We start from the raw sequence: 26,689 nt of genomic DNA, 5'->3' as shown, positions 1-26,689 counted from the left end.
AGTGTATGGCACAAATTTTTCAAAATAAATTACCAAATGACTAAACATTGTGGTAGTGAGTTGTTAATATTGGTTTTCATTTCCAAAAGTCCTTATTGCTGCACTGATGTGATTGACTCTTTTTGTAAAGAGTCTGCATGTGTCTCAGTGGATGATATAGGCTACACTGTGTGTATTAAATGTCTTTGTGCATGTTAAACCTGTCTGTGAATCACAATACTGTGTATGTGTGGATGTGCACATGCATCTGTATATTGTCTTGCAGCTGTGCGTGTCTCATGTGTGTGAACAGTAGGCCTCACCTCCACCAACAAAGAGAATAAACATGGGTGACACAGTCAAGCTGCCGTGTAATGCAGGGGAATCTGCCAACACCCCGCACCACACATCCACCCCTCTCTTACCCCCTTTTCTATCTCTGTCTCTGTCATCTCTCTCCCCTTCTCCCTCCATCTCTCTTTTATTCATTACCTGGAACCTCTGCAGAGGCATCAACAATAACAGCCACCTCTACCTGCTTGTTGACAGTGTCAAACAGCGACAAGAGAAGGAGGGAGCGGCAGAGAGGGGAAGAGAGAGAGCGAGAGAGGACGGCAGTCGCATGCCTGCCACGACGGGAGAAAATTGCCACAGTGACAGAGGGGGTGATAGAGAGATGAAAGGAGAGTGAAAAAAGGAGGGGAAAGAAAAAGGAGATGAAATGCGAGGTGAGAGAGAGAGAGAGAAGTGTGGCGAGGGAGGACGAGCGGGTAACATAAAGAGGGAGGACTGAGGGAGGGAAAGATGAAAGAAGACAGAAAACAAGAGAAAGGAAGAGAGGGAGTGATGGGAGAGTTGGTGCGCCGCCGACGCCTCTTCTCTCGCGGCTTCACGCGTCTATTTGCCCGGTTCTATGAATTTTTGATGCCGTGAGGTTATGGGGCTGGAAATTCCAGCTGGCTGCCATGTCAAAGCAAGGAGAGGAGTGTGGAAATGAGCAGCACAGCAAAGCGAAACAAACACGCCAGACAAGCAGGAGGAAAAAGGAAGGAAGGAGGAATGAAAGATACAATTTAAAATGTGTGGCGGTAATGAGGCATGTGTGTGAAGAGAGGGAGACAGTCGAGGGTATGTTGGCGCCTCAAACAAGTAGTTCTTGCAGCGCTTTGTCCCACAACGTCACACAGGGAAGTTGTTTATACAGTACCTTGTCTGAAGTAGATTTTTCTATAGCTGTGAGATCATAAACAAAAAGTAGTCAGCCAGTATAGGTACCACGAATCAGGTGGTAGGTCAAATATAAGCAATCTCTTAACTTAAAATCATTCATTTATGGTTGGTTCATGACCACAGTTGACTGTGGTCTTTCTGGAACCTTGCTCTTGCTGTTTAACCAGCGTTTGCTTGTCTATGTGAATGCAAAAATGTGGTAGTATACGACAACAACATCTTGAGATGAAGACATCCATTAAAATATAATTACAGGCAGTTTTACAAAATGAAAGTGTAAGCAAGCTACATGAGTTCGTTACTCGTGACTTCCAGCAAAAAGTAAAATATTGACACTTTCAGTCCTTTGTATGCGGAAAAGTCAACATACACAAAAGTCTTTACCACTACACTTACAGTCTGAGTAATAAAATGGCCTTCAGGTATAAAATGATCTTTTTTCTCATTAAAGATCTTAACTGGCTGTTTTTGGCATAATACTGAAAACAATATTTGTTTAGCAGCTGATACACTGTTTATGCCACAGCACTGTACAGTGACAGCTCCTTCTTCTAGAACTGAGCATTAATTGGCTTGTACAGATTCAATAACACAATAAGGCATTGCTTTATGAATAATTATATGTTCAAAGAATAATCACACCTAAGTAATGGAAAAGAAGCTCCAAAACAGAAAGATTACATCAACTCCTATGTTGAATCTGGGCCAGTCTTCTGTGTCAGTATTGAACTGGTGTGATCAGTAATTTGGAAGCAGATCAATTCACTAAAACTGCCCATCTACCCCCAACCGGATAAAATCTGCATCAGTCTTACACAGCTGGAGACAGACTGGGTTTGACTGACATCCCACCACCTCCACTCCTTACCAGAGGGGGGGAAGAGTAAGATAAAGATGAATGAGTGTGTTCTAGGTGGGAGTTGGGTGGGCTGGATGGAGGGACGAATAGAGGAATGGTGCTAAACTCAAGATACTGATTGCTTTTTGCCTTTTCGTGTCACCTGGTAGAGAAGTGGAGGTTTGCTCGAGTGGAGGCAAATTGATTATGGAGGACGAGGACAAGAGGAGCAGGGGTATGAAAAGGAGGGGGTGATGGGGTATGTAGATTACTTTGCCCCCCTGAGCCTCCTGACGTGTACAGGGCAAGATAGATTTCCATTTGCCGAACTCCGTGTGTGTGTGTGTGTGTGTGTGTGTGTGTGTGTGTGTGTGTGTGTGTGTGTGTGTGTGTGTGTGTGTGTGTGTGTGTGTGTGTGTGTGTGTGATTTCCACGTCGGTACATGAGACGCTGTGGCCCATGAACAAGTGATAGAGCTCAGAGTCACCAGAGAGGACAAGCTAGCAGCTGTAATCAAACACACACATACATTCATATGCAGCGAGAAGAAGAACGAGTTAGGAAATGAATAGAAACACACAGAAGAACAGATATTTATATGAAGAAAAAAACAGGCAGATATGGCACACACACTCCTCAAACGCGCACCCCTTCGTTTCCATACCCGCAGCTCTTTGATTCAGCGAGCGCTGGCCGTCATTAAAGGCAGATTTACCACAAATTGGACCAAATTCCCACTGTCACTTTCAATGATGGCAGCTACCTTGCAGAGAGCCAGAGAGAAGGAGCGACAGTGATTGTGTGCGCGATTCAGAATGAGGTCAGTTTTGTGATTTGCAACACTTTCTGCTTTTATTCCATCACAAACATCCACAGACGTTTTGTGTGTTTGTTTGCAGGTGAAACAAGACTTCTCAAAAAATATCTTGAAATGTTCCACCTCTCATCTCTCCCCTCTGTTGTCCTCTTTGCTTCTTGTGGTGAGCGTGTGGGTTAATGGCGAGTAGGTAAATCAGCCAGCCGTGACGTGAGTCACTGTCCCATCTCACTCAGGGATGATGCCATTTCCTTAAATAACTGTGTGTGTGAGACGGAGAGGAGGTGTACGTGGGATCTGAGTTTCCCCAGGCTATAGTATCACAGACTGCCAGGGGGAAGGACACACCACTAACCTTTATTAATTATTGAAACACACACACACCTCGCCATATCACATGATGAGGGACGGCTCCATTCTGTTTGGTTTAGTTCTATTTTATTCTCTATTTAAGATCTAAAGTGCACTTTTTCACAGATCTAGAGTCTTTTTACGATAAAACTGAATGAATTTTATCCACTGAAACTCCTTATCCTGAAACTGCAGGAAAAAGCAAGCAGATTTTGTGACCTTTGTTTTACTTTTACATGTTTACCTTCTCCTTAAAGCTGCTATGTAATATAAGATAAGATAAGATAAGATAAAGTTCTTTATTTCTCCCCACTCCAGGGGAAATTTACATTGTTACAGCAGCTTTATTTACAATATATACAAGGGTGGCAAAATATGTAATATGTAATTTGGCTAACATTCATTTTGGACCCTTTCCTAACTTCTTTTCCAATTTACCCCCTTTATCATCAGGCTACCTTCACTTTGCTTTTTTTTTTTTTTTTAAGGCATCTCAGATTTGTTCTACTACTCATACACAGCAAACATTTTCTTTGATTGCCCTACATACTTCCTTTTCTCCTTGCAAAGTTAGATCACTGTTTCGGTCCCCAAAGACGAGGCAAAGTCAGGTCAATGACTGAATTGGGTTAGAAGAAAATACGAGAAGACTGGACATTTTGGGAAGAAACATGGGTAGAAGTGGAAAAAAGGAGAAGAGGGAAATCGAGATTAAGGATATATAAAGTAAAATGAGAAAGAAAGTAAAAGATGAGGGTGAAGAGGGAGGATTAGAGCAAAGAGAGGAGGATTAAAAGTTGAAAACAAGAGTAAGATGAAGAGGGGGATGGCAGGAAAAAAGTAAGAATGAGCGGTACAGTATATGGCCACAGACAGACAGCAGGGGGGGAGCATCCAGGGTAAACGGGGGTAAATGAAGTGTGATTTCCACGTGGGGTGACGCTATGTGTTGCCCCGTTCCTCCAGGTTAATGGGGGCTATCATAAAGCCGGGCCACTTAGGTGGACACCGGGTCACACACAAACACACCCGCCACGTCGACCACACACGCAAGTACACAAACAGTCGGGCACACACACACAGCCAGACGTGCGGTCAAGGTGAAATATGGATCCTAATGGTTGTGTCCCATCGTTAAAAGGGCTTGGAGTTGATTTATCCGTCGTAAAACAGCTCGTGCGACTGCCATGAGGAGAAGAAGGGGGCTGCAGTGATCCTGAGGTCACAGGTTTGAATCCTAATCCCTGTAGGAAACACTTAGCTTTACGTTGACGGCATGCCTCTGCCTTTTATGCTGATTTATGGCACCGAAATCTCTGCTAAAAAAAAATATATGAGTCAGTGAACCTGACATAAAAGCTGAGCTGATGTACAGCCCACACCTTATTGCCTAAAAATTACAGAGCTTTATGAGCCACAAAGATTTGTCTTTTTGTTGTCCATCAAAAAACATTTCAAACAATTGTTACTATCAAGACAATGTTATTTCTTACAGGAAATAAAGAGGCATACTAATTTATCTAACCTTTTAATATGAAGGGTTGTATGATAACATGACATTTTAAAAGATCGCTTTTGCTGCTTTACTCAGATTATAGGATTGATATCGGTTTCACATGTCTGTGACCAATATAGAAATAACTTTAACCTTGTTTATCATATGGAATTTGTGTTTTTTTTTTCCTTCTTCGGTGGATGATATTATACCGTAAGTCCTGATTTAGGTAGACAGATATTTTCATGCTGGTGGGGACATTGGACTGTATAAAAACGATGCTTGTAGCCTCTGGGTTTCAAAATTGAACTCAATGTGGAAGCACCTTAAACTTGCATTCTTACTAACAGGCAGCAGGGGGCGACTCCTCTGGTTGTAAAAAGAGGTCAGATTGTATAGAAGTCTGTAAGAAAATGACCCAACTTCTCACTTGGTTTGTTACCTCAGTAAACATTTTCCTAATCAGCTTATGGTCTGAGTTGCTACTTTAATGTCTTCTTCAAATGGTGTAATATTTATTGAGTAAATTAAGGTCTCATTTAAAGAAACATAGATGACAAGACAGGTTCTATGACATTATAAGGCAGGGCTACCTTGTGTTTGACAAATGTCCACAGTTTAAGACCTGTTAGAATTGAGAAATTCATTATTTTTGACTTATTCTACTGTTAACCATGCACACATACATACATACACACAAATACTCACCTTGGGAGTCAGTGGATTCAGAAGGACCTGGATGCAGACAAGATGGCAGACCTCTACGTGAGCCACCTTTGCAGTTGACGGAAAATTATGTAACTTCAGCAGCAGAAGTTGGTCTTATTTGTATTGGTGTTGAGTGAAAATGAGAGAACGGGAGGACTTTCTGGCAGTATAAAGCAGATAAAGGACCTTTTATTAAGCTGTTGCATTTCCAAGGTTTAATCAAACTTCAGTATATATACTGAAGAATCCAGAGAGCATCGGTAAATTTTTAAAAACATTTGTAAAACTTAAATGAAGCCTGAGTTTAAATTAGTTTAAAATGGATAAATACAGTGCAGTACAGACAGACTGAGTGATGTTACATGAACTGGTCAGCAGGGTTTGGTTGCTCAAATGCTCCATCTGACCCTTAAAGCTTGCAGCGTTGCATGCAGCTGACGTTAGCCTGACTTTTCCCACAACTGTACTGTAGGGTCTGCTGGCTTAGTCACTGTCTGGGAAAGCAGCTCATAACACAGGCTATGTGTGTGTTACTGGGTTACATGGAATAACTGGATCATTTGCTAACTGTTTTTACCATCAAATCCTGGAAATTCAAGAACAAAACCAGCACCAAGCAGAGGTCATCAAGAACAGAGAGAGTTTTAACCTTATGAATACAAAGTAAAAGTATCCTGATTTAAAACTATGCGTTGCTTGTTAATGTTTTGAAGTGTAAACTTATTTAGTTTTAAGCTGCTGTGATCATTTTGACTCAACATAAATGATTTTGCATTAATGCCTGAAGGATTCATTATGATTCTGGAAACAAAGGTTGCAATAAAAGTGCAAAGGATCATTGTTTTCAGCAGCTTACAGTCACACCCTGTTGTCCAGTCACACATAGCCCATTCACATTGTTTATTACATTTTCTAAATAAATAAATTAGATTTGAATATTACATAAAACATTTAAAAGAACTGGTGACTTTTTATAGACTTAGAAAACTAACTTCATATTGGCACTTTTTAAAAAACTGTGCAGATTGCAAATTATTTAAAATAATGTATAAAGCTTTTAAGAAAGACTTGAAAAAAACATTCCTACTGCATAAACTTTGCATATTTTTTAAAATCCATGTGCTGCTTCATGGGACAAAAACAACATGACCAAGGCCAACTTCCACTGTTAAGGTCATATTATCACCTCTGAGGTCCATCTTGCAGAAGTGCTACCATGATCTGCCCCCTTGTCTGCAGCCAAGTACTCCTGAGTGGATTCAGTTTTGATTCAAACTTTGTCTACATAACTGTACACATTAAAGTCCTACCTGAGACATATGTTGGCTAGCCTCTCTATCTCTGTCTCCATGTGTTCCTGTAGCTCTCCGGGCCTGAGCAGCACCTGGCAGATGGGACAGACTGGAGCCTGGCTGTCATACAGGGACATCTTCTTTTTACCTGGAGACAAGAACAAAGGGGAAAAACATCAGTGTAGATACTGCAGAGGCAAACAAAATCCAGGCACCCAAAGATTTCTTGCACAAAGAAACATTAGTTGCATTTACAGCAGGTACAGCAACGGAATGAGTTAACCTCTATGATCATATTTTACTTTTTATGGTGATGTGGCAGAGGCAACGTAAAGTCAAAAATAAGAAAATTGGGTTATAAATTCAGCCACTTCAGCACTGTCTGCATTAGCTCGTACTGTACAGTGCTGCACAGCCTCTATTGTGTAATGTTGTTCTCAGGTCAAAGCCGGGGGTGGGGGTGGTGGGGGAGTTAAAGAAGTGTCTGCCATGGATGAGATAATGCTGTATAGAGTCTGCCAACACTACCTCACTTCATTGTCCTTGATCAGCAGGGCACAGGGTGGGGCCCACCTGTTTGTGTGTTAGTGTGTGTGTCATTGGGAGTCTGGAGGTGTAAGTGGGCCGTGTGTGTATTTAAAGAGTGTGCATTTTGCATGGCCTGCGAGCCTTTGTGTTTGTGCAACATACATCCCACCTCTCAAAGTTTACCTCCGAGTCTGTCTGAGTTGGCTAAAAATAACGTCTATTGAAATCAGTGCTTAATGTTGGAGGACACTTCCTGATTTCCTGTATTTGGCCAATCAAATGGGCTTTTTTTAGCCCACGAACAATAGGCCCCGCCTCGGCCAGGACATCCCGTTTAGACTGCTTGTCACCACGGCAACAAGAGGGCCAGGTAGAGGGGACTCCCTCTCCGTCTCGTCGCTGGCGTTTCTGTCTTTTAACACACATATGCATACACATGCAGGCCTCGGGGGACGTGTATCCTTGCTCACATATTGGTCTGTCAGAACAGTTTCCTGCTACAGGACTCATCAGGACACACACTGACACACACACACACACACACACACATCATCCCCCCTCCCCTCCTTTCTCAGAGCGTGTGTGTGCATACCAGCCTCCCATTCTCCTGCATTGCTGCTTGACAGAGCCCAAAGCACTGGACACGTTAAGTGACTTTGAAAAATAGGTAATCGATGACCCTCTCTTTTTCTCACTCCTTGCCTTTCTTTCATGCCTCTTTTCCCGTCTCACACCTTTTCACTGAGGCATCATCCATTTCTAATTTTCTGCTCCCTAACATTCATTTATTTGAGTCATTTCTTTCCTTCCTTCCCCTCAACTCTATGCATCCACATTGCTCATCTCCTCTCTTTCCTCCTCTTCCTCCCTATTGCCTCCTCCAACATGCTCCCTTCAGATATTTCCCTTTCTCTCCTTGTTTCTCCATCTCCTTTTCTCCCCCCTCCTCACCCTCTTCTCCCCTTTATTGCTTTGACAAGATAATTTGAGTCATGCTGAAGCCGTCGCCATCCGCCACAGCAAACAAAGAAAGATCCAATCCCCGTCTGCAGCCGATGGGGCTCTTTCTATTTCGCAGACAAACACACTCCTGGAGGTCGTGGACACACACACACACACACACACACACACACACACAGATGTATGCCTACGTCTGATTATTTTTAGGCTTTTGTTATGCCAGAAAGTGTAAATGCATATTTGTGTACGATGTAAGTTTACTTTTTGCATATCAATGTAGGGTGATTTTCTTTTGAATTGTGAAATTGTTGTGCAAGAATGAGGGTCTTTGTATCGGCAGATTGATGATAAAGAAATGTAGATTCACAGACGTGACAACAGAAAAGCAACATAGAATAACAGGAAAGACTAAAGTGGAGGAGTTTTTGTGTTGTGTTGTGTGAAGTGATCTGAATTCACCTCTTTTCCTTACAATAAGACCAAAACTACTACATTCAGAACAAACATGTATTGTTGACATGCAAATTACTCTTGCTCTGATGGGATGGAACAGGTGGAAAAGAATACAACTTTTTCATTCTCTGGAGATGGAATTTGTGGTCACCAAAACTTAAAAGCAGCAGAAGAATGTGCAAAATACAGAAATTGGTAAAAAAATAAAAATAAAAAATAAAACCTGTAACACAAGAAGAAAACAGATGAAAAATACAGTTATTTTAGTTTTTAAATGCATATTGGGCTTATAGTTATAGATCAATCTGGTAAAAAAAAAGACATGAGCTCCGATTTCCTAATGTGTTTCATTTATGTAAAAGTGATCATAGCCAATGTCAGCGAATTAAATATCTGTCAGTTAAAGCAAAGTGGTATAAATGTAGTATTTTACAACGCTTATGACTCAAATGTGTCAAAACTTTCACCGTTTTTCAACCACTTTCACTTTTTACAGGCTTTTCCAACTTGTTCTCTGTCACTGTCTCATCCTTTCTCGTCATTCTCACTGCTAGTGTTTTTTCCCTTTTCCTTCCTCTATTTTCCCCCCTTCTCTTTACCAAATGCTCCCCGAGGGAAGTGAGTGATGGGGAGAGGCAAACGGACAGATAAATCCAGGGGAGGAGGAGGAGGAGAAGGGGAAGAAGGGTGTGGTGGTGTTGATGTGATGCGATGTTGCACCCCAGGCTTGTCAGCCCCTTAAAGATGATTAATGTTGGGGCAACACACACACACAAACACACACACAAACACACACACCAGCACACACACACGTCGTGGTTTAGACCTCACGGCTCAAACACACACTCACCCTGCGGCACAACAAGGGAGCGTTTAATCTCGGGGAAGCTCCAAGGAAGCCACCGGAGTCAGGGAAGGTGGGGGTAAAAAGAGGATGGAGGTGAGAAGACGGCTGGACAATAACAAGGAAATAGGCCTGACAGGACTTTTTAGACATTCCTCAGTAGAAATGCCGACTGGCGGAGCGAATGAGGGATGTCTGGAGGAGAAGAGAGGGAGAAGGTGTGCATCCCTCTGACAGCCATGATGGACTATAGACCTGATCCCCTCTAATGTGCCAAGATGGATCATCTCATCTCTTTCTCTCTATCCCTTTATTTCCCTTTTGTTTCTCCTTCCAGATCTGGCTTTTTCCTCTCCCCCCTCACTCCCCCTCTCACCACCTTCCCTCCTTTTCATCTCTGCCACTTGATCCACTTAATGTTGTTCACTGGTTTTCCTCATGTCACAAAACAATAAGTCACCCAGCTGGCAGGAAGCATATCCTCTGACTTTTCCCATCTTCAGTCTGATTTATTTACTTGCTGCTGTTGCACTGACAGAACACAATTGAGTCACTAATTCCTAGTTTGGCTGCGTGACTTTGTCAGAGCGAATCACAAAAATATCCATAAAGCAACAACAAAAACATAAAACTTTTTCAATAATTTTATCAGTATTTAACCCATGTTTAACATATAGTATGACCTCTATTAGGCTTTTAGGTCCTTATACTTTTAAAATAACGAGGAGTCACACACACAAACACAACTAGACAGGCAATTACAGACACCAGATGGTGAGGAGGAGAAAGCTTCATCATATGGAAGAGTGGATAGCAAAGAGGACGATTCTACCTTTTATTCTCATCCCTTCTCTCCTTGCGTTTGTATTGTTTCACTTTCACCCTTTTCTTCATCCATCCTAATATTCTCCCTGCTTTCCCACCTCTAACTTCTTCGCTGTGCACCAATAAATATGAATGACCACAAAAGGGTATTTTACAAAATCTATTTTGAAAATATGCCAAATGTCAGTCATGATGAAACAAGTTTAACCCCTTTTAAAACTTCAAGTGGCATCCTTCATCTTCTTTCATTTTTAAAAATTTTCTCTCCTCTCTCTCTCTCTTTCTGCCTTCTCCTCAGTGTCTCTGTCTCCTCTGTCTCTGTCTCTCTGGTGCTTTGGTCCAGATGAAGTGGGAATCAATAGATGCTAGATAGCGCCAGCTCCCAGTCACAGACTACAATGAGCTGAGGTAAAAGGCCACCTCCAGAGAGGACAGGGATTGTCAGCTCAATACTCGCTCTCAATGGGACCAGAGATAAAACACTATTTGGGGTGTCCTCACGGCTCAATGGGCTAAGAGGCAAAGCATGGACTCTCAACACTGTGGGTCCAAATCCCAGTTAATGACCTGTATTGCGTGTCATCTCTTTGCTTTTATCTCGCGGCCTCTCAGGAAACAGGAGATCGGTGGACATTTAACTTTTCCACAGATGTGAAACTATGATTTTTTTCATGCACTGGTTATAGGTTGATTCAGTATTGTGTGATAGAGAACAGAAATGTATTATTAGATGTGTCTTCCCACTTGAACCCTACAAACTGACAAAATGACACCATTTAGCAGCAAGACACTGTAAAAACAGAAAGACTTATTGGATTGGATACTGCTCTGTTAGAAAATGGAAAATTAAAATGATATATTTTAAAAATAAATCACAGTCTCCTTTTAAAAATGATGAAAAATCAACTATTCGCAGTAATTAAATTTTGTGTTAATCGTCATACCAGTGAAGCCATGAGCGATTTAGCTGCGACCAGCAGTCACATGACAAAAATTCATGGACTTTTCAGTTGAACTGGGTTGAATTGAAGGCTGCATACACAGAGCATGCAAACAAATTTAGAATGCAAGTAGTGTGTGTTATAGAGATCAGAAATGTATCATCAGAAGGCGTGTGGCTTATTGTTGTAAATGTGTCTTCCCACCTGAACCCCTTAAACGGATAAAATTACACCATTTAGCAGCAAGACACTGTAAAAACATAAAGACTTATTGGATCAGATACTGTTCTGTTGGAAAATGTAACCAAATCGGCTTGAAAGTGCATATTTAATTAAAGTCTCCTTTAAAAAATGACCATAAATCAACTATCTGCGGTAATTAAATTCTGTTAAAAATGAAAAATTCAGCGTTCATCACCGTAACAGCAAAGCCATGAGTGATGCAGCTGTGACCAAGTCACATGACAAAAATTCATGGATTCTTCAGTTGAACTGGGTTGAATTGAAGGCTGTGTACACAGAGGAAATAGGAGACAAGTATGCAAACACATTTAAAATGCAAGTACTAAAATATCTATATTATATCGTATCAAACATTTGCCCAGTGTTGTACATGTTGAATCCAGATTTCTCCATTTCTGTAAGAACGATCAAAGAAATTCAACTTTAATTTTTTTCCTTTTTTATGATTTCTGCTGTTATAACTTTGCTGAAGTGCACGAGAAATTTTTTAGTTCTCTCTACTGCTAGTCATGGTTGTTTCCATATAGATGCAGGACATTTATTGTACTCAAAAATGAGCTCACTGTAAGGAAAAATGTTATAGGAGCAAAAACAAACAAAAAAAAATGTCCAGAAACTGCTTTGGCTTCAGAAAGTTACACTGATAAACAGAAAAAAAAAAGAAACAAAAATGTTTGACTTTCCATGAACTTGATCATTTTCTATCTTTTATATCTTCTGTAAGGAATTGAATTGACTTGTAAATTATACACACAATCAGCTAATGAGCACTGAGCATGTAAACTGGATTTAAACACAACAATAAGAGTCAGAAAAGAGGAAGGCTGGATTTATGGGTTGGCACATACACAGTAGGTTTGTGGGCACAGACGCACACACACATACACACCCACTGCAAGAGGCACACTTGCAAAACACACAAGCACATTTCCCAAATGGAATGACAAAGTGTCTACATGTAGAGGCTGTTTTTCTGTCCTTGAACAACTGTCTTCTCCTTACGTGTGCACATGCATACACACACTTCCATTCCCCCTCCTTGTTGTTCCCCTAAATGAGTTTTCTGACATGCATCAAGTGTTTATGCCTGCTACCCCTCTTTTCTCGTCGTCCTCCTCCTCCTCCCTCCCTTCTGTCCCCTCCCCTCCCCGCTCGCCCGGCCGGTTAGCTATAACACCCGCCAACATCGGTAAACAAGGAAATCTCTCAGCCGCGGCCCGGCATGTAACCGCATTACCGCGCCCGATAACCTCTTCAAATAATGTGCGATAAGGGGAATTTGATTTGATTCACGAAAGGGAAAGAGGGCCACTTCTGCTCCCCCTCCTTCCTCCCTCCAATCTCTTCCTTTTCCTTTATTTCTCTCTTTCTCATTCTTTCCCTTCACCCCACCATCTTCTCCTCTTCTTCTTCTTTTCACTTAGCCTGAGGGTCCAGGCCTCCTCCTCCTCCTCCTCCTCCTCCTCCACCTCCTCCTCCTCCTCCGGTCGCATTCTCCCCCTTTCTCCAGAATGACACCGCCTCGCATCCGCAATCAAATAAATCCCGCCGAGGTGTCAGCCTTCATTTCGACTCTCCCCTGTCTTCTCCCCCGACCAACGCAAGGTGAGGTGAGAGGGGCCCCGTAAAGCCATCATCTCCATAATGGCAAATATGAGCCCTAAAGCCCAAAACTAGGGGCCGCATTAACACAAATGGGACTTGCAGGGAGAGTGTGTGCGCTTCCCCAGTGAAGTGATATGGTTTTTTTGCTTAAATGAGCTGTGATTTAAGCAGGCTAGACACTATGCTGATCACTGCCTTCTTTGTGTGTGTGTGTGCAAAACAGATGAGGCTGTGTGGCTCATTCAGAGGACATTTGATGAAATGGAACGGGGGTCAACTTCAGTTTGCCACCCGGGCTGCTTTGCGTTACTTGGTGCACGTGTGTGTTTCCTGTGTCTGTCCAACCGTGTGTGAGTGTGTGTGTGAGCGTGTGTGTGAGCGTGTGTGTGCAGTCTCACTCCCTGACAGTGATGCATGGCGCTTTTAAATAGCACTCCTCCACGCCCTGCTCAAAACTCATCACCAGGCTCTTTCACCATCCCCTCCCTTGCTCCCTGGGGTTGTCACTTTTAGAAAAGCAAATGAAATGTCGGCGCAGTGAGAAGACGAGGGATGAAGAGATGTTCGGATTGAGGAATAGAAGGGGCAAAGGTGTGTGTGTGTGAGTGAGTGAGTGAGTGTGTGTGTGCAGCAGCATGAATATGTTTGCTGTCTGTTTAAGTCTAGAGACTAAAAATATGTCTTTACGCGAACAAGAAGGAGCGTAAATAAAGTGCAAAATGGATGGAACATGCATTTATTTTACATGGGGATTACTTCTATTATATTCAGAATGCTCAAACTGGGAAACAATGTGGGTTCAGTTGCATTTTCAAAGCTTCATTGCTCTTAAATACAAACAAAACATTTGAAAAACCGTAAGTGAAATCTTGAGGATTTGGAAAAGGAAACGCTCAAGACATCAACACATCATAAATCATCAGCTGCCTAGTTTTGAACATCTGCTGATAAATGGTCATCTGATGATCCCTGAGTGTGTACGTGCGTGTGTGTGAGTGTGTGTGAGTGTGTGTACAAGTGTGTGTCAGCATGTATAATGCGGCTTTTACTCCTGGGACCCTGCTGCACGCCTGTGTGTCCATCTCAAAGACAGCAGCGCGATGCTAGTGAGGTTATCTCTAACTACTGACAGCTGTTTATTCAATCAATCACCTTGTCAGTGTGTGTGTGTGTGTGTGTGTGTGTGTGTGTGTGTGTGTGTCGGAGGGACAGCGGTGAGGGAGAAAGAAGTAAATTAATGGAGCATTAACCAAGCGCTGACCCACAGAGCAGAGGCACGACCAGCAGCAGGAGGCCAAATCTCAATTTGCACACAGCATGCTTCAATTCTTAGGTGAAAAAAAAAAAGTCATGAATATTTTTAGAAAATCTAAATTTCTCCTGTTGTTCTACTTCAGTTCTCTTGATAATCGTCAATTTAAAGTGGGTCATAATTATGAATTAATAATTCAATCATTGTGATTAATCATAAATATTTAATTATCTGGGAAACCTGTACATTTGAGCATTTTAAATATTAACAGCAGACAAATTGAAATGTTAATTATCTCCAGAATAACAATCTAATATCTAATATCATCGATTTGATGATTCAAGAACTCGGAATATGACTGCTATGCATTAAACATAGTGTGTAGTTGCTGCACCGTAACACACACTTACTCCACCTGGGTTAGTGTTTGTAATTAAGACGCATAGAAAAAAAAGACACTGCAGCTTCCACTGGCCTCTGCCCTGTCTCTGCTGACTGACTCGATTCCATTTCTCCTTCCTCAGCTGTGCGGAGGAGGAGGGATTCCTAGCGGAGAGAGGTGTGGGCGTGAGGGCCTGTCGGCACTCATTTCCATCCCAAAGGGGGCCTAATCACGACAGGAACATGCCGTGTCAGTGGGCAAACAGGGACATCAGCAAGTCTGAAATACACACCCTGAGTCAGCCCTAATCACAAACACACACTGGTTAACACACTGTGTGTTAAGCAGTGGTCAGCATCTTCATGACACATCTGAAAATATACTGAATGCTTATACTAATGACAGATAAGATAGGTTGAAATGAGATGAGATGAATTAAGCTTAGTTAAAATAAGGTACGGTAAAATAACATGGCATGAAATAGAATTAGTTAAGTTGGGTTTAGCTAAGGTAAGTTAAGATGTGATAGGTTATGACAAGCTAAGAAGATAAAAGATAAGATAATATAAGTTGAAATGAGATGAGATGAATTAAACTTAAGTTATAATAAGATAAGACAAGACAAACTGAGATAACTGACATAAAATAAAATGAGTTAAGTTGGGCTTAGATAAGTTAGAATAAGGTCATTTGAAATGAGATGAATAAAAACCAATAAAATAATGCCTGGATTTCGCCGACATTTTTCAAAATTGTACAGTATAGTTGCCACACTGTAATAGACTCATAGAGGGAGAAAGGGAGGAAAGGGAGGGAGGAAGGGAGGGAGGAAAGGGAGGAAGGGAGAGTGTGAACTGTTGTTTGAGACTTTTTTTTTTTTTTTTTAAAAAGGTATTTTTTCCATAACTTACGTTGAAGTAGTTTTCTTATTTTGCACAATGTTTACATTTGGAAAGCCTTGTTGCATTTGAGAATGCATCCAATGGGGCGTCACAATAAAATTAGGCATGATGTGTTAATTCCATGAAAGGAGATACGTGATGTTACCTAAAAGTAGTTAAAAAGCCCACATATATATGTATCGGTTGGTATCGGAATAGGAAATTGCAAGTTGGACAATTTTGACATATCGGTTATTGGCAAAAAAGCCAATATGGGGCATCCCTATTATATACCCATATATAGAACAAATTGTGATGTTAAATGCCTTTTATTATTTCCTGATAGTGTCCATATATGAAAACCTTTAGTTTAAACCTCCAGTTCTTTGTCATTCTGTTTGCTATACATCATGACTGTGTGGGTAACAGCCGTGTTAATCCACACATTAAACTGATAGTATTCAGATACACACATCTAAGTAAAGATTTCCTCTGCATTAGTTCTCTATTATTTATTTTTCTTCATCTCTCATTTACTCCCCCCCCATCCCTTTTCCCTCTCTGCCTTTGATTCGGCTCTCTCACTGCCTCTCATTATCTCTCTCCCTGCTGCTTTCATATGGTCTAGCGGCTGAATTAATTACCAAAGCCAATTAACGCTAGATTGGCTGATGTTTTAACTAATTAGCTTTAATGAGGGTGCCGTGGCTGCCTGCACTGTGTTAATTGAATCCTAACAGTGGAGAAGGCAGCCTTTGGAGGCAGGCTGGGAGGGATGGATGGATGGATAGATGGATGGAGGGATGGAGGCATGTGCACACTTACACACAAGTTGTTATTGATAATATTCAGAGCGCATCGCAGGAACACCCACCCTGTTGTTGCTGCAGCTTTATCATTAACATTATTGGCCTTTTCATACAAGACACCCACACAAGTAGAAAAAAAAAGAGGGGGAAATAAGGCAATCTATTAAAAAGCGACACGATTATGTCACTGTGTGCATTGCCTTCATTTGCTGGGTAAAAGTGCATCTCTGCTAACTAGGTTTGGTTAATACAACTCATATCCTCGCACCACGTATCTCCTGGTTATTAGTAGCCGTACATGTTATTGCAAAACGTGCCTGGCAAAGAGGAGCTGCAGATTAAAATCTTAGATCAATGTCATGGTGTCCTCTTTGCGCCGGATTACCTGCTGCATACCTGTACTCAGTTCTCACCTGCCTTGTGATAGTCGGATCATGAGAGATGAAATGTGACATGCATGCATTGATCTGAAAGGTCCTTATTTTTACATTGTGTCATTAGATGGAGGTGTGATTATTTTGTCTGTCTGTTGGCTCATTTACAGCATTGAAGGTAACATCCTCAGTTGCTTAATTGAAGAAAACTTGCTTTTTTTTTTTACAATGCATCTCCCATGCTGGTCAACAAGACAAAATGCAGTAACTTCAAATTTGGTCAAAACTGAATTAAAGGTAAATCGTAGTCACAGAATCAGCCCTAAAAGTCAAACTGCATCAAAGTCGCTTATGCTGCATTATTACTATATTCCCAAATTTGTCTCAATTTCCGATTCCGATATCAACCGATACCGATATCTGTGGGCTATTTAACTAATTTTACATAACATCACATATCTCCTGTCATGGAATTAACACATAATGCCTAATTTTATTGTGACGCCCCATTGGATACATTCTCAAATGCATTACAGCTTTCCAATGCATTGTTTTAGCGGTTTTCATGATAGGCAAAAAAACCCAATAATGATATTGACCGATATTATATTTTCATGTCAATTTCGGGCCGATAATATCGGTGGGCCAATATTATGGGACATCCCTACTTTCTACCGAATTCAATAATGTAAAATCTAGCTGGTGAAGTAGTCATTACTAGGATTAATTCCAATTAATCAGGCACAAATTTAAAGTCCCTCTCTGGTCATTTATTTAACCCAAAATGCCCATCTCCATGTATCAACATGACATATTCAGAGTTTCTTTCTCTAAAAATAGTGTCTCAAAATGACTTTGATGTAATGTCTGCTAAAATGCAGATCTATGAAGTCACTGTTTCTCTTTCCATCCACGCCTCCCTCAGTTACTGCAGCTTGAGCACACCAGTTCAACTACAACTCAAGCACTGTGAAACTATTCAACACTGAATAATGCCAAGTTGTAATTTTGGATTAATTCAGTCATACATGTTTGAACTGGAAACCAGTTCTAAAGATGTAGACAGGACTGATTTCTCAGGTTTGTTACAAATGAAACCCTTGAAGCCTGAATCTGTCTTTTTGAGACTATCATCGGTACACTGCAGATTGAAGGTGGAAATACTGAGCCATGAGTACTTATTTCACACTTGCTGTGTTGTATGATAACAAGGGAAAAACTTGATTTTCCCCAGAGGGAAAAAATTGCAAACTAGTACTAGAAACAAACATTTCTGCTTGTTATACAGTGTGCTGGGTCAGCTAAAACCATCTGCACAATTTGTTCTCATTTTCACACTTTCTGTCCTTTAGAGGGCAGCTGATTATGCAGCCAGGATATTAAAACCCTTTCTTGGTGTTCGTCGAGAAAAACACTGGAACAAAAACTTTTCAAAGCACAGTAGTTCCATTTAATACTTAAATCGAAAATTTCATTACATCCAGTCAATTCAAATTGATTGGAAATGACTGCACATTTGAAAAAGTTAAATATTAAATAAACGGCGACTACTGAGAGACGTCAGATAAAGTGCGAACGTTTTCCCTATCCTCCCGCTCCGTCTTCTCCCGTCTTTGCTGATCTAAAGACATGAACACCGGCAGATTGTCTGAGGTGGCTATAAAAATCTGCATGGCCGTGTAAAAGGCTTAATGATTTTAAAGTTACAAGAGAAAAGAGCCTGCAGTTTGTCTCATCCATCAAGTCTAGCACCGGAGCCTTCGCCAAATGGCCCTGCCACCTAACCTGGCGCTTAGCAATGCGGGGCCAAATACACCCTCCTTCTCTCGCCGTCTCTCTCAAACATTTTGTCTTTGTCCCACTTAGACTACATTATTTCTTTCCCTACTCTTTGGATCTCTTTCACCTTCCCTGTGTCACCTTCTATTTTTCATGATTTTTTTTTCTCTCTTTAGTCGCATTATCTGTATCAGTGTGTTGTGCAGTCCTTTGCTTTCTGGAAGAGTGGAGGTGTGAGGTGAATTGATGTGTCTGGGAGATGTTTTTCTGACTCTAAATCTGCAATTGAGACATTGTCAGTTTGATATACAGCAAATGACACTTAATGTTGAAGTATGAATGGTCATAATTTGCTGTTGATATCATTGGATGAAAGAAAAGCAGGGGGCAGATACTAAAAATGTCATTCATAAAAACCACACCAATACTGCAGAAATGGCTTGAAATTGGTTGATTCAATTACTCATACATATCCAGACCCATCAACAGAATACTTTATGTTAATCTGAAACTAGTTTTCCACACATTTTATTTTTTTTCAGTAAATCAGAAGCTTTTTACTGCATCTTCAAGGTTAAAAGAGGGAGTGTATCATCTAAAGCTTCTTGTAGACCCATGTGCACCTTTGTAACCGCCTCCCACTGCAGCAACACCTCACCTGCAATAAGGTTCCACTTACACATATAAACCTTTTAACCTGCTGTTGCAATTTGAAATCAAAGGCATAACTCTCCGTGTTTCTCTGACACACTCAGAAATCAGGTTACAGTGAATCATACACGACAAAGAGGCCAAAAGATACAACAACAGGCATCAATTAGGAGAAGAGATTTCTATGTTTTGGTATCAGTTTACAGCTTTTTGCTCTCCCTGTCTGCTACATGCTCAAAGATTTCCTATTAGTGTGGAAGCTCCCACACATTAAACACATGTTAACGCTTAGATAAATACACTCACATGCATGTTTCCCTAAAGGCATGTGGTCATGTAGATGAGAGAATTGAGGATTTTCATCTTCATGCACGTACACACACTGAGAAGCACCACCACTGCAATACCATCCTACTTTTTGAATCCTATTTTTCATTCCTGTGTGCTTCCTTGTTAACTTTTGAACAAATGAACTGACTTATAATTTAAGTATTAACTTCTGCAGTCCCCACAGTGTTTATCCCACCTTGATAGTTTTCTTTTCTCTCTAAAATTGCAAGAACAAGTTGACAAAATGATATTCCACACGAATTGCAAAACTCACACCTTCAGTCAAATGAATGTAAGGTTTTGAAAGCCTTAAGCGGATAAAACCTATGTTTTATGCTTGTTTTCTACTTCATTTGACAGAACTTGGATTTATAGATTGCAATAACTAACATTAAAACACGTAGATTTACAGCTTCTATTAGTGATCGTCGCGTCATCGAGACACAATAACAGCTTTAAACGCACACACAGATATACAGCCTCGGTGACGACAATAGCCAAATGTAAATCAGATAAATAGATGAAATTGAACAGTCATTCAAACAGCCCCATTTAACGCTGAAAATCTCACGAGCCTTTTGTACAGCAGATGCTATTGTAGGTGTGTGTGTGTGTGTGTGTGTGTGTGTGTGTGTGTGTGTGTGTGTGTACGCTGGCTTGTCAGCGATTGAGAAGAACCTATTTCCTCTTGCAGAATCCCCGGCTCTAAATGATGGATTGATATCTCTCTCGCTGTGGATTATATGCGGCGTTTGTGTGTGTGTGTGTGTGTGTGCGTGCGTGTGTGTGTGTGTGTCAGCGGCCCTCTCAGCCTCTTGCTGCCTCTCCTCTCAGGCCCTTATCAGCTCTTGTCACAAACAGAGGACAGGGGATAATCCTTCATACAAGGGGAGCAGTCCTGCCTTCCATCTATCTAGCTGTCTGTCTAGCTGTCTGCTATATTACCCCTCTCACCAGAGCGTCACCGGAATAGAAATCAAACAGACACAAAGCAAACTGGACAAAGTTTGCTCCAAATATAGCGATTTGCACTAAACATCTGAGTTGAAAGCTTGGAATTGTCTGATTCCTTCAGGTGTCAGTTGTCCTGGTGGGAATAAAAATGAGCCATAAAGTCCTTTGGAAAAATGACTGCAACCCAAATAATGAAAACTTTCCTAAGTTCATGGTTACGCCCACGCCTGAGGGTGCTATGTTGTGGTTTCCTGTCCCCATGAGTGGGTGCTGTGGGTCACTTTCGAGTTCCAAGAATCGGAGCAGTCCCCTGGCAACGCACAGGACCAGACTGCAAGAGTTCGCTTGTGAAAACACGACTTTCACAACATTTCATAATGTCACTGAGAGAAACGCTCACAACATATAATTTATATGAGCACTTTTGTTCTAAAAGGAGACTTTAAGAGGCCAATAAAATAAAACAACATGAAAACATTACAACAAATTGTTAGCCACAGCGATGGGTACCACTTGAGAAAAAACCCCACTCGAGATGGAAAGATTAAGTTGACTTTTGGTTTCGCCTAAAATACATGAATACTCCAAACCCACATTCCTTTCTCTGTCTGTGAGTCTCTTATTTTCTGTAAAGTAATATGAGGCAGAGGGAAACAAATGTAGAGAAAATATGGGTGGAAACACTTGATATGAGCAGACCAAAGATGTCTATCTGCTGGAGTGGGTTATTGCACCGGTCACACCTGAGGCTTGTGGATATGTGTGTGTGTGTGTGTGTGTGTGTGACAAGAAGCTGCATCACACAGCTGCAATTGGACATCATTTATGATCTTTATCAGTCTGCTATCTTTCTGCTCTACAGGACTCTGCCTATCAACTGTTCCTCCATCGCTTCCTTCTCATTTCTTGTCCTTTCCTCTCACTACTCCCCTTGTCTCTCCCTCTACACAGTGATATCACATTGTCCAATAGAGGGGGATGTTTCATTACATTTTGCTCTTGCTGAACCTTTGCTATTTTTCTCTGAAGAAGGAACATTCCATAAAACGGCCCATCATTCAGTCTGTCTTTAGTTCAAATCTATGGCATCCTTATCTTCTTAAAAATAGGTGAGGTGAGGCAAATGCATGAAACAATTCTACTTTTTACTGAGCAATTTTCACTTGTTTCCAAAGAAACAGCATCACTGAAACATAAAATGAAAATGTAATTTTTAAAACATTCAGTATCTCTTTTTATGGCATCAAAATATGTATTTTTGCAGCACATAGTCATTTTCTTGAAGACATCATTATTCTCCTGTTAAAATCAGGTTTCTTCTAATTTAGTGATGTTCAAAATCCCAGATAAACTTAACCATCAAGGTGTAAAAAATCCTCTCCATCTAAAACTAAATAAAGCATCAAGAATAGAGTGGATTTCCCACAAGAGCACTGCCATTAACGAGACATTTTCTGAGTTTTTTGAAACTTGTGCTTTCATGGGAAACATTTCTCAAAAATCCAAATTTGCAAAAATTCAAAATCATCAAGTTTGGTGATGTGAGGTTGAACTATGCTGGCTGTACTCTTGTTTACTATCAAGTACCTTCAGCTCGGAGTCTGCTTCACTCTCCCTTTTACACAGAATTGAGGATCTGCAGCTCAAATCAATAGAAAATTAAAGAGACTGAAATGGTTTCTGCTCACATATTAACCTTCCTTTCTCTTTTCTCCTTTCTTTTCCATCTTTTCCATCATCCCTCCCTCTCTCTTTCTCCCTGCGCTCCTCTATTAGCCGGTGGCACTGACGACAACAGCGCTTCAAACAGCCTGAATGCAGGTTTTAGTGATAGAGGGAGAGGACAGATGTGTTTTTTCGAGTTTGAGCCTCGGAGATCGAGGAAGAGGGCGAGATGGTTGGATGAAGGGATGGGTTGGAAGGACGAGGGGCAGTAATAGCACGGAGGCGACCGGGGGGCTTTGGATACCCTCTCTCTGGACACACACACACACATATACACACACACACCGTCTGGGGACTCAAATCTCAGAGCAATTTTCAGGCCGGATGATTGGCAGTTTGATGCGTATTCTTCCCCTACAAGACTGGCTGATAACTCCAGCTATCCCATTCCACCTCCTCGCCATCCCTCCCTCTCTTACCACTTTCTTTTTTTTTTGTCACTGTGACTCTCTCAACACCTCCTCACCCTGACTCCCTCCCTTTCCCCTTCTCCTTCTCCCATCCTTCTTTCCTCCTTCTTTCCTCCCCTTCTCTGTGCCTCTCTCTGGGCTTGTTGTGGGACTATTACAATGACAGAGGCGATAAGGGACATTTATCACATGTGCAGCGGGGTGAGTGAGAGAAAGCCCTCAACAGGTCTAGGGGGAGGAACACACACAAATGTCCAGACGCACACGCATACGTTCAGCATTGAAATGTGCAGAAATGAACACACACTGCATGCATGCAAATGTGCAAGCGATTGTTTATGCACACACACACACACACACACACACACAGACAAATAAACAGCCAGAGGTTGCACTTGCCTGCACACACACACACACACACACACACACACACACACACACACACACACACACACACACACACACACAATGTAACGGTGAATCATCCTCCTTTTCCCCATTTCGTATTTTGCAGTTGACTGAGGCCAATTCCCTATAATTCAATACAGCTGAAAAATGAAACCCTGGTAAATCGCTACAGCGATTTTACAGATCCCCGCTTATCCTCATAATTCATTATTTCCAAACTGTAACAACATTACATTTCATTTGTAATGCTCTGCCTGCCTCAGCCATTTGCCAATTGTTATATCTTATTGTTTTCCCTCTCCAAGGGGGAGAAAAGTGAGTTATTGGGGGAGAGATGGAGGCTGGCTGGGTGGCGCAGTCGAATACCTGTTTGTCTGTCTCCCTGTAGCTGCTTATTTATCGTCCTAGCTGCCTGTGGATCTGCACTGTCTTCCTCTCCATCTGTCTGTCTGTCTTACTGTCTCACTAACTAATGCAACAAATGAGTGGCTGTTCTCATTGTAGTCAAGTGATAATGAGCCTATTGTTGCATCCTCATGCACTTACACAGACACATTGTTTTTCGGCACCGTGGTACAGTCAGAACCACAGCTGGATCTGTGCGAGGCCGAGACTGGTGCAGGGACGGAGTAGGGACGAGTCAGGAGAGAAAGAATGGAAGGAGAAGGGATAGAGACGGAAGTTTAGGAGAAAAGGTTCACAGTGATGGACAAGACAGTGGAATGCATAAATGACATAAGGGAGAAAAAGGTAGGAAGTCAGAGTAAGAAGCAGTGGTGGGAAAACTATTGAGAACTTATGTAAAAATATCCCAAAATGCTGCAGAAGTATTGTGCAGCAAAATGTAATTAACTATACAAAATAAAAGGATTTATTATGCAAAGTAGCTTCTGCCAGAGTCTTATATCATTGCATTGTTCTAACAAATAAAACAGAAAGGCTACATAAGCAGGATGAATTAATTTATTGCAAAACTTCCAGAAAGTAAGGCTGAATTAAAACGAATGGGCAAAATCTAGGCAGCAAAGCCCAAGTAACCGTGACTTTCAATCCCTTTTTTGCACATATCTGGATTGTACAATTGATATACTTTATAAAGAATTGATCCTAGCAGCATCTTTTCAGCTAAAATTTGTAGCAAGCCCTATATATCATCTTTTAGATTTGGTTAGTTCTCTCGATTGTGCATAAACTAATGTAAATATAAGTATAAAGTAGCATTAAATGTTGAACATGATCCATGTTGAGATTTTTGAATAAAACCGATAAAATCTCCCCTTTTCATTCCAATGATGCATGCGTCCTGCGCTCACATTGCAGAAAAGCAACATTCTGCAATTTCAAACTTTAAACTGCAACCCATAAGCTTTTGTCAATACTACAGATAAATATCCTTTCACACCTGGTAGCGCGGGATGTCTCCAGAAGGGTGTTTGCAATATTTACAGCTTCAAAAAGACATTCTTCAAATAGAGGAAAAAACCACTTAGATCAAATACTGGAATCGCCATTAATCTGAGAGCTAAAAACACGCTTTGATGTCTTTTTTCTTCGCCACGTACACACACATAAGCGGACACACACGAGCTGAGACACCATCCTTCCTGTAATCCCCCATTTATCACAGCTGTAGCCACTCTCTGGCCCTGCCCATGTTACTGTACCCTGTCACCCTGCTGGCTAAACAAACTGCTCCTTGATGTATGAGGGCCTGCACCGGCCATAAACTTATTCGCTTTTAACTAGCATGCTACCGGCTTGCCGTGGCTAGACATCACCTTTACTGTGTGTGTGTACAGCGTATGAAAACTGGCGGTGAGGAATTAACCCCCTGGGTGCTGCTTCATAACTCACTCCTCTCTTTTCTTTTCCTCTCTCTTTCTGCACCCTCCCTCCCGATCCATCTATCTTTATTCTGCAGCCCAGGCATTAGTCCTGTATCTATTACCCATTAGAGTGTGTATGTGTCTTTGCCAATGGAGGAAATGGCTCAGTGTTAGAAGAAGGAGAACAAGAAAAAGAAGAATTGCAGGACTTATGTGTCTCGCCGGACGACAAACTGTTTCCTGCTGGGGAAAGAATGGGAAGAGAAAGTGTGGACATCAGTCTTCTCTTCTCCTTTGTTTGGTCTTTTAATTGAGTTCATCCAGATAAGACAGGAAGAATATAAAGTCATAACCAGGTTATGGTTGAAATTGTGATGTTGGCTGCTTGGCACATGTCTCAGCCCACACCTATCTCCCCGTTCTCCCATGGTGCTTTGCTGTTTTATTGACTATATGTATTTATTGTCTCCAGTCAGTCTGGAGTCAATCGGATGACGCACTAATCTGGTAGAACGCGATTAACGATTAATTGATAACTGCTGCTTTATCAACTCTCTGTGAATGCTAAAAAAAATTACACACACATACACACAAACACACAATACACCAGCGCACAGCAGGTAGACACATATTGGTGCAAACATGCAAACAAGCACAAAATGAAACGTCTCCCCTGCCGATACACATGTCCCACATCAAGCGGCACCACCTACTTCACACAGCTAGTAAAGGTTAATTACATCGTCTTTTCTTTTTTTCTACTGTTTTACGACTGCAGTAAGTTGTAGCTGCATTGGCCCCCTTCTTATCAAGCAATAAATTCATTAGTGGCTAACACACCTCGCTGGGGCAGCTCATTTAGTTCTGACAAACAAGATTAGAGGACAGAGGGGGCAAGAGGGTGGATCTGGACAGAGAGCTCCGGAGATCGTACGACATGGATGTGTACAGCCATTGGAAAACGCCGGCCCTATTACAGGTATTACTGTAATTTAGCGCGACAGGAAGAACACCTTTTTGAGCAGTGCAAGGAATGGAAAAATTCTGAAGCCTGAATGCATTAAAGAGGTCAGGGTGAAGTAGTGTTATCTCTGTTAGGGCAGCTGACTACTGTAATGATATAACACATGTAGGAGTGTAAATGGGACTGTGATAAACATCTGTTTAGCTCAGAATGCTGCTGTATGTATGGTTTGTGTGGGGAACGTATGTGATTAGTCTTCAAGGCCAAGTCATGATATCCACATTCTTGTTCACTGACTGATGCAAACAAGCCCTTCTCCTACCATTTACATGATTGCGTTGGCCCCTTTGTCGAACACAGAAAAGCACATTCGATTCCTGGGGGTGTTTCTAAAAGGCTGGTTGCGGCTTTATGCTTCTTACAGAATACAGCAGAATACAGATCAAGCTGTAGAAACATGTCAGTGATTATTCCTGGAGAGTCAAGCTCTTGGGATAAGACTGATGCCAGATTTTGTTGCTTCCTGCACCGAGGTCAGTTGGTGTACATATGAAGTGCAACAAAAAGATTTCGAGAGTAAAAATCAAAAACCAGTCATATCTGGTTTAAATTTGACTGCCAACTGCTACAAAGTCGTCTCCATGTGCAGCAACAAACCGTTGCCAGCACTTCTGGAAGGCTTGGAACTCTCCTTGGATGACCATATGCAATAGGTGCTCAGCTTTCTTCTAGACCATGTTAAAATGGTGACCCTTGAACTTGAATTTAATTTGGGGGAACAGCAAGAAGTCACAGAGAGTCAAATCTACAAAGTGTGGCAAATTGGGAGCCATGA

The 26,689-nt window shown here is 41.5% G+C and overlaps 1 protein-coding gene across 11 annotated transcripts in view; it reads right to left on the bottom strand.

The window, feature by feature from the left end:
* rnf220a (ring finger protein 220a) overlaps nucleotides 1-26,689 on the bottom strand; it is a 181,464-nt gene that overhangs the window by 44,910 nt on the left and 109,865 nt on the right. For all 11 annotated transcript variants that reach the window (XM_055014410.1, XM_035949362.2, XM_055014407.1 and 8 more), the window contains one exon: nucleotides 6,729-6,858. In XM_055014410.1, the coding sequence (XP_054870385.1) occupies nucleotides 6,729-6,858 (130 nt within the window). The remainder of the gene's footprint in view (nucleotides 1-6,728; nucleotides 6,859-26,689) is intronic.

This window comes from Amphiprion ocellaris, chromosome 10 (assembly GCF_022539595.1).
Source record: "Amphiprion ocellaris isolate individual 3 ecotype Okinawa chromosome 10, ASM2253959v1, whole genome shotgun sequence".
NCBI classification, from domain to species: domain Eukaryota; kingdom Metazoa; phylum Chordata; class Actinopteri; family Pomacentridae; genus Amphiprion; species Amphiprion ocellaris.
The sequence above is the reverse complement of the archived record's forward strand: the minus strand, read 5'-3'. Positions and strand labels throughout refer to the sequence as shown.